The sequence below is a fragment of the Berghia stephanieae genome, chromosome 4 (assembly GCF_034508935.2).
Source record: "Berghia stephanieae isolate SIO BIC M18660-M18661 chromosome 4, UCSD_Bste_1.3, whole genome shotgun sequence".
In the NCBI taxonomy this organism is placed as follows: domain Eukaryota; kingdom Metazoa; phylum Mollusca; class Gastropoda; order Nudibranchia; family Aeolidiidae; genus Berghia; species Berghia stephanieae.
Genome location: NC_088363.1, coordinates 18103887 through 18123375, shown reverse-complemented (window position 1 = coordinate 18123375; position 19489 = coordinate 18103887). Strand labels below are relative to the sequence as shown.

The window sequence follows — 19489 nt, the reverse complement described above, 5'->3', positions numbered from 1 at the left end:
TTGGAGCCGTCCAGAGGCTATTAAAGCCGTCTGAAGCTATCCAGATGACATCTGGAACCAAGTGGAGGACGTCTGGAGCCTTCCAGAGACCATTGAAGCCATCTACAGCTATCCAGATGATCCCCGGATGGCTTCAGATTCAGAATGCTTTAGATGGTCTCCGCATGGTTCTGGACGGCTCCAGATGACTTTAACTTATTTAAAGAGGCTTAAGATGGCCTTTGCACGGTTCAGGCCGTTTGGAGCCGCCCATAAGCAATTGCAGCCATCTACAGCTATTCGGGCGGCTTCAGAATGCTTTAGACGCTCTCCGCACAGTTTCTAGACGCCATCTGGATGGCTCTGGGCGGTACCAGACGGTTCTAGACGGCTCCAGATGACTTGCTTCAGACGGCTCTGGACGGTTCTGGGGGCTTCCGGAAGGCTTTGGGCCGTCTGGAGCTGTCCAGAGGCCATTGAAGGCATCTACAGCTATCCTGACGGCTTCTACATCATTTTGTACAGCAGATTTAAAGTCTACCAAAGGAAGGTAACAATTAAAAGAATCATGTAAGTTCTAGTTGGACTACTCTGGAGCCTGTGGTGACAAGCTGGGCTTGTTTAATTTAAAGTCTACCAAAGGAAGGTAACAATTTTAAAAAATCATGTAAGTTCTAGTTGGACTACTCTGGAGCCTGTGGTGACAAACTGGGCCTGTTTAAAGTCTACCAAAGGAAGGTAACAATTTTAAAAAATCAAAAAATCGTGTAAGTTCTAGTTGGACTACTCTGGAGCCTGTGGTGACAAACTGGGCCTGTTTAAAGTTTAAGTCTACCAAAGGAAGGTAACAATTAAAAAAAATCATGTAAGTTCTAGTTGGACTACTCTGGGGCCTGTGGCGACAAACTGGGCCTGTTTAAAGTCTACCAAAGGAAGGTAACAATTTAAAAAAATCAAAAAATCATGTAAGTTGTAAGTTCTAGTTGGACTACTCTGGAGCCTGTGGTGACAAACTGGGCCTTTACCCTCCCCCTCCCCCCCCCCCGGGTCGTTGCGTGTGACAGTTGATATTTTCTTCTCTCGTAAATTATCTCACCATTTAAAATTTGACTGTGTTAGGTTCTTTAACAGGTTTTTTGCTGAGTGTATCAACATGCTCACATTTGTAGTTGTAGGTCCGATAACCAAACATATTTATGGGCTTGATTTCACAATCATTGTAATGGACAGTATTTTGCTTTGGTTTGAGAGTATTTCAACGAGTCCATAGCAATTTAGGTTATTATACCTGCGAAGATTCAGTGGCAGTGTCGGTGTCTCAAACACTTGTAAAATTAGTTACAAGTACAAGTACTTGGATCTGCTTCTGATCTCTGTTGAATCTCTCCTTAATTTTGTATTTCTTTCTTTCTTTCTTAGAAGGTTGTTAGCTTGATCTTAATGTTTTGACTATTTTGTTTTTATCCTTTCTACTGGCCTCGAAAATTCCCCCAAAACAGACTGATAATGAAAAGAATTCAGTCTTATATCTTGATCTAAATCTTTTGTTTAATCAATCACCCACCTATCTGCTGCTTTTGAAATGACCTAAAAGTGTCTATGGCAATCTCTCTCTCTCTCTCTCTCTCTCTCTCTCTCTCTCTCTCTCTCTCTCTCTCTCTCTCTCTCTCTCTCTCTCTCTGTGCATTTACCACTGCCTCACGATTTTTTGTTCACTCTGACTGTATTGAGGAGCTTATTACAACTAAATAATATAGTTTCACATACGTACCACACTACCACACACACACCCACACGCACACACTCTACTGGAGGCAGGGAACGAAAAACCTCCTGATTATCGATCTGCACTTGGGATGTTTTTTTCCTTGCTAGTAATAATTTTTCTAGTTGCTTTGGCACGTTAAAAGCACAGCCTTTCAGATGTGACGTGAACAGAGTTGTAAACGATTCTTTTGCTTTTTGGAATGAATGGAGCAACTTTCTCGTATCTCTCCGAATGTTTGATCACGTGATCAATCAAACATGTCTACCTGCGTGAGGACAAGATATGAAGTGAGTAGAAAAGTGCCAGAAGACAATAGAGAATAAAAATTTTTCGCGGCGGTGGTGGGGTTTGAACCTGCGACCTTATTGGTACGACAACTCCGCCTGGCAGGTGAGAGCGTGGCTCTACCGTGTGAGCTATCCACGAACACAAAAATATTCGTTTCAAACCCAAGTCATTTCTAGATCCCTCTCTCACCCACTTCTGGGACCGCCGATTCGTTCGCCCACCACCATCGCGAAGTATTTTGACCAGCAGTTAAGCTTAATAGCCAATATTCTCAACACAAACATATAACATAGAAACGATTGAGACATTGAGTATGCTCAGGTGTATGGGGTGAATTTTTAATTCAGAAAAGTGAGTGGAGCAGGCACTTATGTTGGTAACAACAAGATATGAAGTGAGTAGAAAAGTGCCAGAAGACAATAGAGAATAAAAAATTTTCGCGGCGGTGGTGGGGTTTGAACCTGCGACCTTATTGGTACGACAACTCCGCCTGGCAGGTGAGAGCGTGGCTCTACCGTGTGAGCTATCCACGAACACAAAAATATTCGTTTCAAACCCAAGTCATTTCTAGATCCCTCTCTCACCCACTTCTGGGACCGCCGATTCGTTGGCCCACCACCATCGCGAAGTATTTTGACCAGCAGTTAAGCTTAATAGCCAATATTCTCAACACAAACATATAACATAGAAACGATTGAGACATTGAGTATGCTCCGGTGTATGGGGTGAATTTTTAATTCAGAAAAGTGAGTGGAGCAGGCACTTATGTTGGTAACAACAAGATATGAAGTGAATAGAAAAGTGCCAGAAGACAATAGAGAATAAAAATTTTTCGCGGCGGTGGTAGGGTTTGAACCTGCGACCTTATTGGTACGACAACTCCGCCTGGCAGGTGAGAGCGTGGCTCTACCGTGTGAGCTATCCACGAACACATCGTTTCTATGTTATATGTTTGTGTTGAGAATATTGGCTATTAAGCTTAACTGCTGGTCAAAATACTTCGCGATGGTGGTGGGCGAACGAATCGGCGGTCCCAGAAGTGGGTGAGAGAGGGATCTAGAAATGACTTGGGTTTGAAACGAATGTTTTTGTGTTCGTGGATAGCTCACACGGTAGAGCCACGCTCTCACCTGCCAGGCGGAGTTGTCGTACCAATAAGGTCGCAGGTTCAAACCCCACCACCGCCGCGAAAAATTTTTATTCTCTATTGTCTTCTGGCACTTTTCTACTCACTTCATATCTTGTTGTTACCAACATAAGTGCCTGCTCCACTCACTTTTCTGAATTAAAAAGTCTACCTGCGTGAGAGTAACAACTTTGTTACATGAATGCCGCTTAAAGCAGTGAAAGTCTTAAATAACGGTAAGATAAATCGAACGGTATTCATATTACGTAATAGGGATTGATGGAAAATCATCACAATTATAATTGGGATTTTGGATTCTAGTTTTAAGTGGAAAAAAGTTTTTAAAAACCATGCAAGTTTAGTTTAGTCAAAATAAATGGACATCACTTTCAATCTTTTCATTATTTCACTGTCGGCTCAAATCGAAGGCTTAACCTTTGGCAGTCTTTGGGACGATTATATGGCAAAGAAGAACGACAAAAGCAATGGTTTATGCAGGCTGGTGCAGCTCCCCACTCAGCAAAGCATTCCTTGATCCTTGATCTGGATTCGAGCTCATTTTGGTGATCAGTGATCATGTCATTATTAGTTGTTGATACAGAGCTTCCATTTTTTCCCTTTGGGTTATTTAAAAGACCATGTCAGTTGCAAGATTCCAGAGTCTTCATGAACTGAGGCATCGAGTGGATCAACTAGTAAAAATTATTGACCCGCAGATTTGTGAGTGAGATATTCCATTTCATCACGAAGTACGCAAATTTGTTGGACGCAAATGAGGTCATTTCGAGCATCTTTTAAAATAAATTCATCATATACTTAGATAGATAGTGGATGTGCTATTTCTGTTAAAACATATGTAACTGTTTTTCCGAATGGTTCTAAAATGTGATTTGCTAAATAAATGTATTTTATCTTATGTGCGGCTATGTGGTCTAGTGGTATGATCGGAAGGTCCTGGGTTCGAGCCTCGCTCAGCGCATAGTTGAGTCCTTAGAAAAGGTTCTTTACTCACATTCTCTCACCATACTCAGGTGTAAAACGAGTACCAGTCCGACAAAACTATAAAATCGCCTAACAGTAATAGGCATCATGTCCTGTCCTACATGTTTAGTTTTGCTGTTGGCCAGGGACCCCTTATAAAGCGCTTTGAGCACATTTAGTGGATATTGCTCTGTATTAAAAAAAAGCTCCAAAAAATTATCTCCAACGAATTTTGTGATATTCGATATCATCATAAGGACATTAAGCTTGAAACACCCTGTAGTTATTGTCTGCAAGTTGTTAAAACCGACCTTCAGGACATATGATTTTTGACCCCCTCACAAAGCGTTATTTAATAATTCTTCAGCAATTTCCTCACTATATAAATGTGTGCACTGATTGATAATGATATTAAAAGAAACGAACCCCCCCCCCCCCCCCCCCAAGTTTTTTAAATAGGTTCAAGAAATGTAAAACCATATATTACAGGAATCCACTACATGATTTATTTGTTGTATTAGTGTCAAATTTATCATAGTTAGGATAACATTTTTAAATTTTTGTTTTTTTGTAGATGGAAGTTTGAGTGAATTCAATTCTATATGAATTTCAAGCTAAGATAAATCACAGGATTTTTTGTTTGTTTATTATGAATAAAATCTCTCTCCCTCTATCTCTCTCTCTCCTCCCCCCCCCCTCTCTCTCTCTTTCTCCCTCTCTCTCTCTCTCTCTCTCTCTCTCTCTCTCTCTCTCCCTCTCTCTCTCTCTCTCAAATTAGGGAGCGGGCACTGGTGTAAGATAAAGATCACCAGACAAAGCAGAGAGAAAAATACAAGAAAAAAAAACATACCAAAAAATCAGCCTGCACTGACCTGATTTTTTTACTACGATCCCCATCCTCTCTTTTTTCTCAACTCAATTCCTTGGACATGAATTTGAACCAAAATAAGATATTCTTTTTAATGTTGACATAAAGCAGACAAGAAGTTATTTGTTTGAAGAAATATGTAGTTCATAATTTGTTCCATCATCATCTCAAGGTTCCCAAATGGATTGAATTATAATCGGATGCTAAATTGATTTGAAAATGGTTCGTCAAGTCGCATTGGTGCCAGCAGGCTGCCAGCCCTGGAATCTGGATGTGGTGGCTTCTCAGCAAAACAGATTTGCGTACAGTGCAACTTTAGCAATATACATCTATGAGGTGAGTGTTCATTGCTTTATAAATATTTCACAGTCCTGGATAAAAGTTTGAAGCTCATCATAATTAATTGTGAATCATCCATTACTACTTGAGAAGATACCTAATGATATTTTAAACCATTATCCTCACATATTTAAGAGTGAGAGATTGCATTTTTCCTATATGTTTAATTTCGTTTGAGGGTTTTTAAAAAATCGGACTGAGAGAGGCATTGCTTGCCTATTCACAATTTACAAAAAGGAATAGGAAGCCACATGCTTTGTGGTATTCTAGATCTGAATCTTCATTTGGGTAAAAGCATTTGCCAAATCTAAAGTTCAATTCTGGTTGAATGCAAGATTCCAATGAATGCAATATGAAATGAATTGAAGATAAAAAAAGAAAAGAAAATCCTTTCGAGTACCTACAGCAAAGACCATAACTCTGAGCCGTATTGCCCCCCCCCCCCCCCCCATTAAGTCCTTATTGTAAGACATGTTTCCTCGAATTATAGTTTCCTCAAACTTTTTTTGCATATCCAGAAGAGTTTGAGGTAACCGTGTTTGAATGTAAACATACCATTTAATAAATGTTTTTTTTTTTTACTTCTAATATTTTTAACAGATTGACAAGTGTTATAATGATTATAAATTGCTGTCCATCATGTCGGAACACAAAAAAACAATTACATCAATTAGCTGGTGTCCTGACAAACCAAATCTGTTGGCCAGTGCAAGCACCGATGGATCTGTTATAATATGGGATGTTTTGAAACAAACTACAGTAGCAAAGTAAGTGTCACCCTTGAAAATTTTTAGTATTGAGTGGTGTGGGCATTAACAAATATGATCACATATTCACACACACGCACACACACACACACACATACACACACACACACACACACACACACACACACACACACACACACTCAGCATAGACATCTATGAACTGAAGTAGAGAATCATAGTACAGAGAAAATGCTGACTTTTCCATTAAAAGTGTCTGATATGTAAGATGTTACAATTTGAATCCAATGACTGCATATTGCATAATTAAATCATATTATCTCATCAAATGCTTCAGATTTGCATTTATTTATTTTTTTGTCCCCCCAATTTTTCAAAAAAAAAAAAACAAAAAAGAATAACTCACAAGGATCCCATCATGAGCCTTGCTTGGTGTTATGATTGTCGTTCTTGCTTGGGGTTCATCGGCAAGAAAGGACCGCTTTGGTTATGGCATTTTGAGAGTGGAAATAATCTTTCTTTGGTCAAAGAGTCGCAGAATTTTTCATCTGTTGTGATGATGTTTAGATGGCATCATGGAAAACACCAAAGACTTGCATTTGGATTTGAAGATGGGACTGTTTCTACTATAGAAATAGGTAAGATTATTTTTTTTTATTGAAGGATTGTTTTGAATTAGGTCGTTTTTTTGGTATGTTTTTGGTAAAATCTTTTAATACTTGAGTTTTGTCACTGAATGAAAATGTATCTTCTCCCTTATGGAACCATTTCAATTTAATGCAAATTGTTTGAAAGGTAGTTTTTCTAAAACTTGGAAACGATAGCCAGAAATAGTTTCAGGAATAAAAAGATAAAACTTATAAATTAAGTACTCATACACAAAATAAAGATTTAAAACAATCAGCGAAAATGAACATGTACCAGTACAAAACAATAGGAATAGCATTCTTTACACATATTGAACAGTTATAGATTGTAGTACTAAATTTTTTGAATGGGCCATTCAACTGATGAGTCAATATATGGAAAATACCTATCCTCGTTCTTTGCTTTTTATTCTAAATCCTGGAATATTTTGATGCCTAAAAAATAAAAATAAATAAAAAGCAAAACAACAACAAACTTAAGAGTTCATTTAAATTTAAATTCAACAATTTCAAAACTATTTTAGGCAGTTGACCGATTCACAACATCATTCAGCCTCTTAATTCTTACAGAATTATATTAAAATTCAACCAAATAATAAATGAATGATAAAAATGAAATCAGGGTGGGTTATAAAAATTGACACAGAAATTCCTATTGCTGAAGCTGATATGGTGTACAGTGCAAGCAGCTTTGTTTGAACAGCATTGTTATGCAGAAATAATTTCAATTAAGTAGCATTCCAATTAATCGATTCCACGAGTGGCTTTCATAATAGGAACAACCTATCAAGACTACATACTAATGTGGTAACTATAACAAAAGCAATACTGAGCATTCTTTCATTTGTTGGTCTAAAATGTTATCCTTCATTTTATATAACATTTAATATTACATGTGTGGTGTGTAGACATGATGAGCGAAGAGAATGAGTGATTGTATCTAATGACAGATATGTATAATGAATTGTCAACAATCCTTTCCCAAAAACACAAGAATCTTGTTTCACCACATATTATACAATTTTAATCAACGCATCATTAAAATCAAATAAACCATTGCATCATTTATCCGAACTTTCATTAATTATTTATTGTTCTTCAAGAAGGTCAAAGGGATAAAGTATAACATACTACAATATAAAAGGGAATCAGTAATGGTAGGTTCGATACCGTTTTTAATTGACAGACCTTTTTGATCATTTGAAGACATTGAATGATTATATTGTTGTTATTCTCAATAGAGAAATTTATATATTTGATTTCTTGGAAAGAAAAATATTGCAATGTTCTGAAGGTATGATATTGGTCCATTTAACCGGCAACCAGTAGAAATTACATAGCAAAAATTCTTTCACTGACAGATGCTTCCAATTAAGCTTCTGTTCTGATAAAGCAGCATTCCTATTAGCGACTTCAATACATTTTCACTGTTCAAAAAAATATTTATGCTTCTGCATGACATATGAGATGCCGTCACCTCGGCTTTCCATGATAGAATATAGATAATCCATCAAACAAATGTCTGATGTCAATAGGAATCACTCATGTTATTCAAACTGAGCAAATTAGAGGTTCATAATCTTGTCCAAGGAAAAATACAAAAGTGCCTGAAGTGGGACTCAAACCGGGACCTTCCTGGTCACAATGCAATGCTTTAACCGTTGACCACCTCATATTCTGTAGCATTTATGGAAAGGAAGTTATAATATGAATTAGAATATCTTATACCTGGAAAGATTTTATTTGTTTTGATTTGCTTTTTAAATAGTGTTGTGCACCATCGTTAAAACTGTATCCGCATGCGAGATTTAATTTTTAAAGTTCTGAGTCTTTAGTGCCGACACAGTAAAATATTTCATCCCTTATTATTATTATTATTATCATCATCATCATCATCATCATCATCATCATCATCATCATCATCATCATCATCATCATCATCATCATCATCATCTTCATCATCATCATCATCATCATCATCATCATCACCATCATTATTTTATTATTATTATTATTATTATTATTATTATTATTATTATTATTATTATTATTATTATTATTATTATTATTATTATTATTATTATTATTATTATTATTTTTACAAAGAGGTTGATATATAATATTGTGCTTTCAGAATTTGAGAATTCTACAGGTAAATATTGCATGCAGTTTCTTTTTCTCAAGCTTCCCTGGAATATGTCTTGTCTATGGTAAAATTGATTCTTCGAAATCAAAACATTAGTGTATTGCAAACTTTTTATTCTTATACACTCAACCCTACTGTTTAAGATCGGATCAACTGATAAAATGAGTTAAGTTATGGTTGGCAATTTTTAATTAAGGTTGCTCACCATACTGAATTGCTTAGAATCGTGATAACTCAAAGTAGAATATTATCTTTTCAGTACGCAAGCATGAAACTGTTTATTTTATTGTCATTACTTGTTTTATTTCACTAGTTTAAACAAAATAAAGGCACTCGCACGTGTACGTATAAGCTGATGCACTCAGTCGATATAACTTAAATCTAATAAATTATTCTTTTTCTAATAAATAGAGAAGAAAGGTCTAATTTTATAATAAAAACTACCTAAAACTAACAACTGATTTTTATATAACGCAATATCCACTAAACATGCTCAAAGCTCTTTACGAGGGGCCCCTAACCAACAGCAACACTTAATATGTAGGACGAGACATGACGCCTGTAATGCGATATTACTATTTTATCTGACAGAGACAATGCTGTTAACTGCCAGGTACTTATTTTATACCTGAGTACGGTGAGAGAATGTAAATAAAGAGCCTTTTCTAAGGACTCGGCTATGCATTGCTCAGAGCAGGACTCGAACCCTGGACCTTCAGAGTGTCACATAGCCTCTAATGTCTCTCTTTTACTTTGACATCCTAAATGACACATCAGTACCTGTAATGTATTTGCATGCATAGGAGCACATAGCTACATGATTGTGTATGTTTTAGTTAATGTTTTAAAGCCTTGATTTTTCCACTCTTTGTTTAAATTAAAGTATGACAGGAATTTGAATGGTTTAATTACAAAGCTCTTTAAATAAAACATATTTAACATTAAAACAAAAAAAAAAGAAGAAAAAAAAGAGAGCAAAACCCAACTGCAATGAGAATTCTGATCAAAAGACAACTTACATGATGCATATTCAATAAGATTACTTTTCAATCCTTTGTTTTCAAAATTCAAGGCTTGTTATCAGCTCTTTCCTGAATATTACTTTTCAATCCTTTGTTTTCAAAATTCAAGGCTTGTTGTCAGCTCTTTCCTGAATATTACTTTTCAATCCTTTGTTTTCAAAATTCAAGGCTTGTTGTCAGCTCTTTCCTGTCCACACTGCAAGAATTTATTTTTTCCAGTTCATGTAAATCTATCCAAATGGAAATAGTTTAAGACAATTGAAGTAATTGCCTTTTTAAAAAATCATACAATTTTGCTCTTGTGCTAAGTAATTTAGGATTATATTGTCCCAATGACACATATCGACATTCTAACTATATATATTTACTGTGAATTGACACTGTGGAGCTGTCTAAAATTGTCTGTACTGTCAATGTTTGATTGTTAGAGAAATTTCCATTATAAACAGATGTGCGCTTTTAACATGTTAAATATATTTAATGGCGAGAGATACAGTTATCACACTTAAATATTATATTAGAATAAACATTTTTAATGCATTTGATTTGGATATAATTTTCTTAAGGAGCAGGTGTTTTGTGAAAATGGTTTGAAACCCTGTTAATGAACTGGTTGCATACTTTTTAAAAACAATTGTCTACCATAATATTATAGTCCCCCTTGTCTTTCAACAATCCCTATTTATTTGTACTGTATCTTTACACGTAACTTTGAACTGCATTTCAAATCTTTTGTTGTAGTTTTAAATTGAGCAGCTCAATAATGAGGGTTCATAGTTATTTCACTTGAGGAGAACATCGGAGAATTGTTTATTCCTTTTTGTAGGAGTAATTTATTGTCTGCTTTGAGGATCGATGGGTTCATTGGATGATACAATTTAAATGGGTATCTTTTTATTTCCCCACAGGCTCAAAATCATTCAAGCATCTTATAAAACCAGATTTTGCATCAGAAGATGAAAATGAAGGAGACCCAGTTATGGCACTTGAGTGGGACCCATTGTCCATGGACTATCTTCTGGTGTGTAATCAAATGCTAGGCATCCGGCTTGTTGACGTGCCTAAACAAGAAACAATCATGCGCTTTGAGTTACCAAGTGCTGCATCAAGGATTCAAACAATGTCCTGGGTGCACAGCGCTCCGGGAATCTTTGTGACGGGAGGTTTGTCAATCTCATTTTTTTAAAAAGTTGTTTTGTATTCAGTTTAAGTTATTGATCCTTTCTATCAGTGTGTATAAGAAATAAATCAAGTGCTCTATTTCTAGAACATCTGGACATTTCCTCCTCCCCCCCTTCTCGTTTTTTTTGTGATACAATGTTAATTCAGTTTGTGATTTTATATATTAATTCTTTTACATAGTCTGTCCAACCAAGATCATAATCAATCAATTTGACTGACTGATGTTGTCAAATATGGGGACAAAAATATTTTTTAAAGCGTTGCATCATACGTTTTCTACAGAGTTCATTGTAAGGTGATAAAAATACAGTCTCTCTCTCCCTCTCTCTCTCTCTCTCTCTCTCTCTCTCTCTCTCTCTCTCTCTCTCTCTCTCTCTCTCTCTCTCTCTCTCTCTCTCTCTCTCTTCGCTCGCTTATTTGGATCAACACATTTGCTTGGTTCCTGGATGTGACTATCAGAACGGCAATTGTCTCGTATTGACATCTAAATGATCAGGGGTTGGTTCTGAGATTAGCCTTACATTTTGTCTAATGGCTCTGAAGGCAAGGACTACTTATTTTTTATGAGCTTCATGGCTCAAAAGGACTACTCTCCTCTACTTTTAAAGATACCAATATTTTTTTCAACATTTACATGAGAGCTCACTGTGCTTTTAGCCGTAAATTTAAGGTTCTCCTTTTCAGCTATGATGGTCTTCTCTTTAAATTTCCAGATTACAAAAGTGGCATATTGCGTGTTTGGAGTGCTTCTAATTCTACTCCAATAGAGAACATCAAAATAAAAAATGTCGGTTTTCACAGACTTGAGGTGATTAGTATTGAATCTAATCAGCAAACAGACCAGGTTGGTTGATCAGAATTTAAAAAAAAAAAAGTTGAGCTTTTATATAGTGCAATATCCACTAAATACGATCAAAGCGCTTTACAAAGGGTCACTGACCAACAGCAACACATAACATAAAGAATGAGGCATGACGCTTGTTAGGCGATAATAGAATTTTTTTCCGACAGAGACAACGCTGTTAATGGCCTGGTACTCATTTTACACCTGAGTATGGTGAGAGATTGTGAGAAAAGAGTCTTTTCCAAGGACTCAACTATGCGCAGAGCCAGGCTCGAACCCAAGACCTTCCTATCCGAAAGCGAAAGTGAGGATTTCAAAAATATTGTCTTGCTAAATCAAGATGAAACTAAGCTAAGAAAGCAGATAGCTCAATTCTCTTGTAACAATCAATTTGTAATGTTTCCTTCAGCCGTTTTAATAGAAATTTCTGGACAGCTGCATGATTAAATTCGATTTCCTGAAATCTCAACACATTAGAATACACAATACCTTATGAGGCAATAAAAATAAAATTACTCCAGGTTATTAGATATATTCAATACATTTTATAAACTCAGAGAAGAAAAAAAAAACTTTTTTAATATTTTGAATTTCAGAATTCATCATCATTTGTGTCTAAAAGTGCGTTGAAGGCCACCAAGAGTAAATTCTCTTTACCAAATTCTCAAGTCGTGTGCACTTTTATTGACGGTGGTGTTGGTCTCTACAATCTAGGCCATAAGAAATGGAATTTTCTCAGGGAACAGGTATCAGAATGTAAAAAAAAATGTCTGTATTTGTTTTGAGTTTTTATAATTTTTTGAAAATTTGCTGTCGATTGTAAAGCAAGGATATCTCCTTAATTGTAAGCAGTGTTCACCTTTTAAAGACAGGATACGTTGATATCGTTATGCTGTGTTATACTTTGTATTTGTAACATGGAGAGATGAAGCCAAGAGTTACATTATATAAATATATGAGTGCAGAGCATCTTGACATTTGCTGAGAAGAAGACTTGAAAATTTTCAGTGCGATTACATTTATCCCTTTACCTCATTGATCAATAGATGCTGATGCATACTTCAAAAGAAAATTCTCAGACAATTTTCGATGCAGAAGAAGCTTCTCTATTTTGGTAAAAAAAGCTACAACCGCTTGTCCATGTAATGCTATTAGATACAGCTTCCTATCAGATCACATAAAGTAATTTAATTTGATGTTCGTGTTTTTTTTCTTCGTTGATATAATAGAAGTAAAACCCTGATGCTAGTAACCGATGCTGTCATTTTCCCAGGGTCACGTTGAGACGATATTTGACTGCAAGTTCCATCCAGAAAATAGAGATCAACTGGCAACGGCTAGTTTTGATGGCACTGTTAAAGTCTGGGATATCACGTCTATGACATGTGTATGGTTACTTTGTTTTGGATGCACTTTCAGTATTGTTGCATTTATGTTATGTTATTTTGCATAAATAGTTAATCACAAATACATTAAACTTCCCAAAGTCGGGGATATCACGTCTATGACATGTGTATGGTTACTGCTTTGTTTTGGATGCAATTTCATTATTGTTGCATTTATTTTATGTCATTTTACATAAATAGTTAATCACAAATACATTAAACTGCCCAATGTGAAACTTGATCACATTGGAAAAAAAATAGTCAAATTATATTCCTATTATTATCATCTTATTTCCAGACTATCACAGCTATCATATTACTATTTACTACATTTCCATTACGATCATCAAAGTAACCACAAACCCTTGCACCAATCAACAGCCATCACAACAATGACCACCATCATCACCATCCCGATTCTGTTCCATTACAGCTGCATTCATCTCCTGGGAATCAGGGCATCATCTACCACATCTCTTGGGGACCTGCAGACTTGGAATGCATTGTTGCTGGCACAAGTAGAGAAGGAGTTTTTATCTGGGATATCAAGAAAGGAAAAGTGATCCGAAGACTTAAAAATGTAAGAATAAAAATTTTCTACATATGGCCCACCACCATACTATTAACAGATCAGACTACTACCTTCGGATTGAAAGGTTCAGGGTTCAAGTCCTACTCTGAGCAGCGCATAGTTGAGTCCTTGGAAAAGGTTATTTACTCACATTCTGTCACCATACTCTGATGTAAAATGAATTCCTGGCCGTTAACAGTATTGTCTCTGTAATATCGCCTAACAGGTTGTCTGTTTCGTCCTACATGTTAACTGTTGCTGTTGGCTTGGGACCCATTGTAAAGCACTTTGAGCACGTTTAGTGGATATTGCTCTATATAAATGCTCAAGTTTTCACTTCCCATCACAGCCAAAAATTAGAAGCTGAGGGGCAGACCAAATATATTGATTTCACACTGAACACAGACATGAAATTTAATCACCATGTGGTCAGCAAAGTCAACTCTTAAAATGAAAATCAGCTAAATTACAGAATATGATAGTCTCATTAAATTTATCCTTGAGCGTGCAACCCCAATATTATAGACTTGGGAATGCTGGGGAAAATGTGTTTATCTCGTTATTTTCTTCCTCAGCATGTTGCAAAGACAAGTGTGTATTGTGTAGAGTGGAACCAGGTGGATCCTAGATTGATCATGTCAGCAGGGGCAGACGGATATTGGTACGTGCCTTTTATCACCATAATCATGATTACTATCATCATTGTCTGTGTCTTTGTCATAATTGTCATTATCATATTCATCATCATTGTTGTCATCATCATTGTTATCATCCATCATCATCATCATCATCATCATCATCATCATCATCATCATCATCATCATCATCATCATCATCATCATCGTCGTCGTCGTCATCATCATCATCATCATCATCACCATCATCAACATCATCATCATCAACATCATCATCATCATCATCATCACCATCATCATCATCATCATCATCATCATCATCATCATCATCATCATCATCATCATCAACATCATCATAATCATCATCATCATCATCCTTAAGAAAATGCAATACAGAAGCTACTTTTAAGACAAATACTTATTTTGTTAGGACATATTTGGTAGATTAAAACCAGTTCCCTTTTAAGGATTATTTTTCATGATATGTACGTCTTAAGCATGATTTGTGTACCTATGCCCTGTTATTATAGCTTTGATGTTTGTAATGAAAAGGCGCCTTGATGATCTACATTATTATTATTATCATCATCATCATCATCATCATCATCATCATCAACATCATCAATACCATTATTCATCAGAATTCTATTAAAACTTACCCTTATGAATGGGAGACAAATTTTATGTATTTTTATCTATTTACCTATTCAGTGTAATTCAACAAGCAGATGGAAAAGCTGTTCATCGTTACAAACATCCTGCAGCTGTGTTTGGTTGTGCATGGAGCCCATTCAATAAGTGCGTTGAGATGCAGCCTCTATGTGTACTATAACTTCATTCAAAATATAATGATTGATTAATTTTTTTTCCTTCTGAGTCCTTATCCTACCTTGAAATAAATAACAATGTGAAATTGAATGTAAGCTTCAATGTAATTACAAAAACAGATAAAATGGAAGTTTCGGGTTTCCCCTTTATCAACAAAACAGGATGAATGAAACACTACAGATGAATGAGATAACGTGGTTGTGGCGTTGTTAAGATGAATAAACCTTATTTATTCATTTTATCTCCACAACCACATTATCTCATTAATCTACAACAGGATACACACCATCATCAAAACAATGTAGCTTATGCCTAGAAGAAAAATGTACTATAATCAAACATGAAGCCAAACTCAACACGAAAAATGAGATATACAACAGCTGTCCACTTAGATGAAAACATCTACTAACCAACTACAAACCTACGGACCACTTCAACAAGCAACAACACACAACAAACCAAACTCATGCAAGACACAGTCCTGATGATGGCTGAAAGGCCTGAAACATCGATGTAGACTGACTCGTGGTTAATATTACAATAATAATTCGCTCTATTAATACATGTTGAGCACTATTAGTACCCTATTTGTATCCAACACGATTCAATATATATATGGAATTTCAATGGTTTTATTTTCGTCGCTTTACATTTCAATGAAATCATCTTTATATTGTAGTCTATTTCTGATTATATTACTTTTTTCAGAGATATGATAGCAACCGGGTGTGAGGATAAATTACTTAGAATATTTTACACAACTTCAAGCTCTGACCAGCCCATGAAACAATTTTCTGGTGAGCCAATCCAAAGATGACTATATTGTTATTGACATCACAAAATAGCACAATATACAATACTGCGTATTTGCAATAAATGGTTATGGATATGGTCATTATCATTAGTTTCTCTTTTTTCTATCTTTTTGAACAATTGAAAAAAATCCTGTGTAATATTATTGTAAATATTAATCACACTTTTCCTACTGTAAATGATTATAAATATTACATATATTTTTCTTTTACATCAGGAATACCTATTGTATCATTGAAACAGACTAACTAACAATATTTGTGACAAATGTCATAGATGTCTTTGACAAATATTGAAGATCATGCAATTATTTTTCAAAAGATTATTGAAATATACATTTTTATTATCTAAATTTTGTTTTTTTCTTTAGGCCATGAAGCTAAAATTTTTAGTGTTCGTTGGAATCCATTGAAAGAAGGAGTTTTATGCAGTGGCTCAGACGATGGGTGAGTATCTCTCCCATTTTCTTAATTTTAGTTTCATAAATTAAGATTGCATTAATTTTAGTGAGTTTGTAGTTGATTGTTTGTAGATAACGGATGTGAGCCATAAAAATTAAGACTGATTAGGAAGTGATTATGGCGATAGAAAACAGACAGACAAAGCAATGATATTTTGATCCATATCCCTCAATTGTAGACTAAACAAACCATAGCGTTTCTAACATAATGTAGAATCACATTTAGATTTGAATTTCAGGGATATGTTTAACAGAGTGAAGAAAAATGTGATTAGAAGAAAAGGTTAAAGATGGAGTGCGTAATTTTGTTTTGGTTCTTAGGAATATTACGATGCTTTCAGGTCATTTTAGCACCAACAATAAAAAGAAAGAAACTGGATAGTCAAAAGATAATAGATTTAGAGTTAATCATCATTTGCAAGCATTCAAGACAAAGTTAGACACAAGATTGAATTAAAATTATGTAATGAAAATATGTATCCAAAGCAAAATAACTAGTCAAAGACCATTAAAAAAATTCACCTGAACATAAGCACCGGATCCCCATAGAAATGGAAACACTCAACTTGTTACAATTAAATGCATTTTAATGACTAACAAAATATATTTTATGGAGGGAAGAATTATAAGAATAAAAAATAACTTAGTAAACGATACATCTATCTAACTGCATTTGCAATAAAAAACCCAAATGACTTCAAAGGCAAAATAAACAGCTGCATTTTAGACCAAAAACAAAAATCAAAACTACAAGAATGAAAGATGTAAGGGGAATAAAGACACAGCAGTGGTGGACTGATATATAGAATCCCTCCATCGTCTTCAAATAGTATTATAAAGTATGAGTATTATGAGTATTATAAAGATCTGAACAAGTGTGTATGAAAGGTGTCAAACTCCCTAGTTTCTTAATCTTAGGTTGAGTATTACAATGTGTCCATCCAAATTTACTTTGGCTCATATGATGCAATATTTTAAAATTGTATCAACTTAAGCTTTTCCCCTCTCTATTATTTGTCTTATTTTCTTTATTTCAGAACGATCCGAGTATGGGACTATACAAAGGATCAGTGTACATGTGTCCTCAAAGGTCACACAATGCAAGTTAGTTTATTTATACATACCTCCTCTCGTTTTAACTCTTGCCTAATAATGTGATTAATCTTTTATTATGTGTAGCTAATGGACAGATAACAATGAAATGGGCCGCCATGCCAATTGAAAATAAGGTATTTAGATATGCACACTCGTGCTGTGTAATTACACATTTTGCAAAATACATAATGTGTTTTACAATGTGTCATTTATACAATCAGTGGGTATTATGGAATCCAAATCTTTTTCTTGGTTGTTTTTAAAATTTTTTAAATTTGTTTTTTTTTTTTTGTTACACCGCTTTATCTTTTGTATGGTTGATATCTCCAACTTGAAAATGACTTGAAAATTGTTGCAGTCTCATATGACACCCGCCTTGTTTTATATTTGATAAAATTTGCTTACTTCGATGGTTGTCAAATTACCTTCTTTGTGTCATTTCAGGTCCGAGGTTTAGCCTGGAATACTGAGGTAGCCTCTGTATTGGTCTCGGGTAGCTGGGACAGTACTATACGTATCTGGGACACACAAGATGGAGCATGTCTTCTCACTATCCAGGACCATGGTGCTGATGTCTATGGTAATGATTGGGTTGTGATGGAAGGAAGTTGTGGTAATGATGTTGCTGTAAAGATGATGGTGACTGTGATAATGAAGATGATGACATGATGATTGTGATGATGATGAAGATGATGATGATGATGGTGATGATGATGCAATGTCGATGAAAGCGGTGATTTTCAAGATAATGCTCATTGTTGCTTGGGTAATGGTGCGTGTGATAGAAATTGAATACTTGAAAAGATAGAAATATTATCTTTTAATACAATGATAAATATTTAAAAAGCAGGTCAAAAGCCCAAGAGCAAATTATTGTTCTTTTTATTTTGAAGAGTATTAATAAATACCTTTGGAACTTGGAAAAATTTTTTTCAATAGTTAATGGCATTTCTCATGTATTCACCCAGGTTTGGCCTCACACCCATCACGTCCCTTTTTACTGGCATCGTCTTCCAGAGATTCAACATTACGGCTATGGACAATTTCCTCCCTTTTCCAGACAATTAAACTCAACATCTTATTGGGAAAGTCTGATGATATTGTCTCTGAACGTAAGTGTTGATGTAATTCTATTTACAATGCAGCCAATATGTTTTGGTCAAAGGTTAAGGAATTTTATTTGAAAAAAAGAAAGCTAAGGAATATGATAACGGCTTTTGCTAAGTCGATATGTTTCTCTATTATGTTTGAAGAAATTACAGGATTTATTTGAATGATATTTAGAATTTGATTTTCACTCATTATGTATTCAGATGAAACTATTTAAATCACATACAGTGATGTAATATTTTAATTAATCCAGATTTTTTTACAATTTGTATTAATGCTAAGGTCTCTAAATATTGATATAAGAGAAATTATACTTTATTATCTAAATATACAGTGTGTTTTCGTATTATTGACACATTTCAGGTTTGAATAACTCGAGAGCTATTTAAGATTTCATCAAACGTTTTTTTGCCACATGTGTAGAATTTATTAAAGTTTAAATTGATATAAGTTTTAACACTGTGCGTCCTTTTGCAGCTGAGCTACGACGTCATCAGTAGAAAAGGGTAATTTTGACATAAATCGTGATTTATTTTGGCTTTGTATGACATGAGACTCGAAAGTTTATTTCATTTAACACATCAGTCTAAGGATATCAACTTGGAACATTGCCTTGACACTGTAAAATTCTTTTGTGTATGATGTCACCTGAAGACAAATATAAGAGAAGCCGTTCG

The 19489-nt window shown here is 35.1% G+C and overlaps 1 protein-coding gene across 2 annotated transcripts in view; it reads left to right on the top strand.

The window, feature by feature from the left end:
- Window positions 1-3320: 3320 nt before the first annotated feature.
- LOC144970140 (WD repeat-containing protein 17-like) overlaps window positions 3321-19489 on the top strand; it is a gene marked incomplete at its 3' end in the record, with an annotated part of 29879 nt that continues 13710 nt past the window's right edge. The window contains 17 exon segments of one of the 2 annotated variants that reach the window (XM_078909412.1): window positions 3321-3397; window positions 5183-5346; window positions 5950-6116; window positions 6471-6712; window positions 8856-8873; window positions 10798-11052; window positions 11785-11915; window positions 12512-12661; window positions 13189-13302; window positions 13734-13880; window positions 14447-14532; window positions 15218-15304; window positions 16043-16131; window positions 16518-16593; window positions 17645-17711; window positions 18147-18282; window positions 18671-18814. In XM_078909412.1, the coding sequence (XP_078765538.1) occupies window positions 5230-5346; window positions 5950-6116; window positions 6471-6712; window positions 8856-8873; window positions 10798-11052; window positions 11785-11915; window positions 12512-12661; window positions 13189-13302; window positions 13734-13880; window positions 14447-14532; window positions 15218-15304; window positions 16043-16131; window positions 16518-16593; window positions 17645-17711; window positions 18147-18282; window positions 18671-18814 (2026 nt within the window). 2 annotated transcript variants of the gene reach the window in all.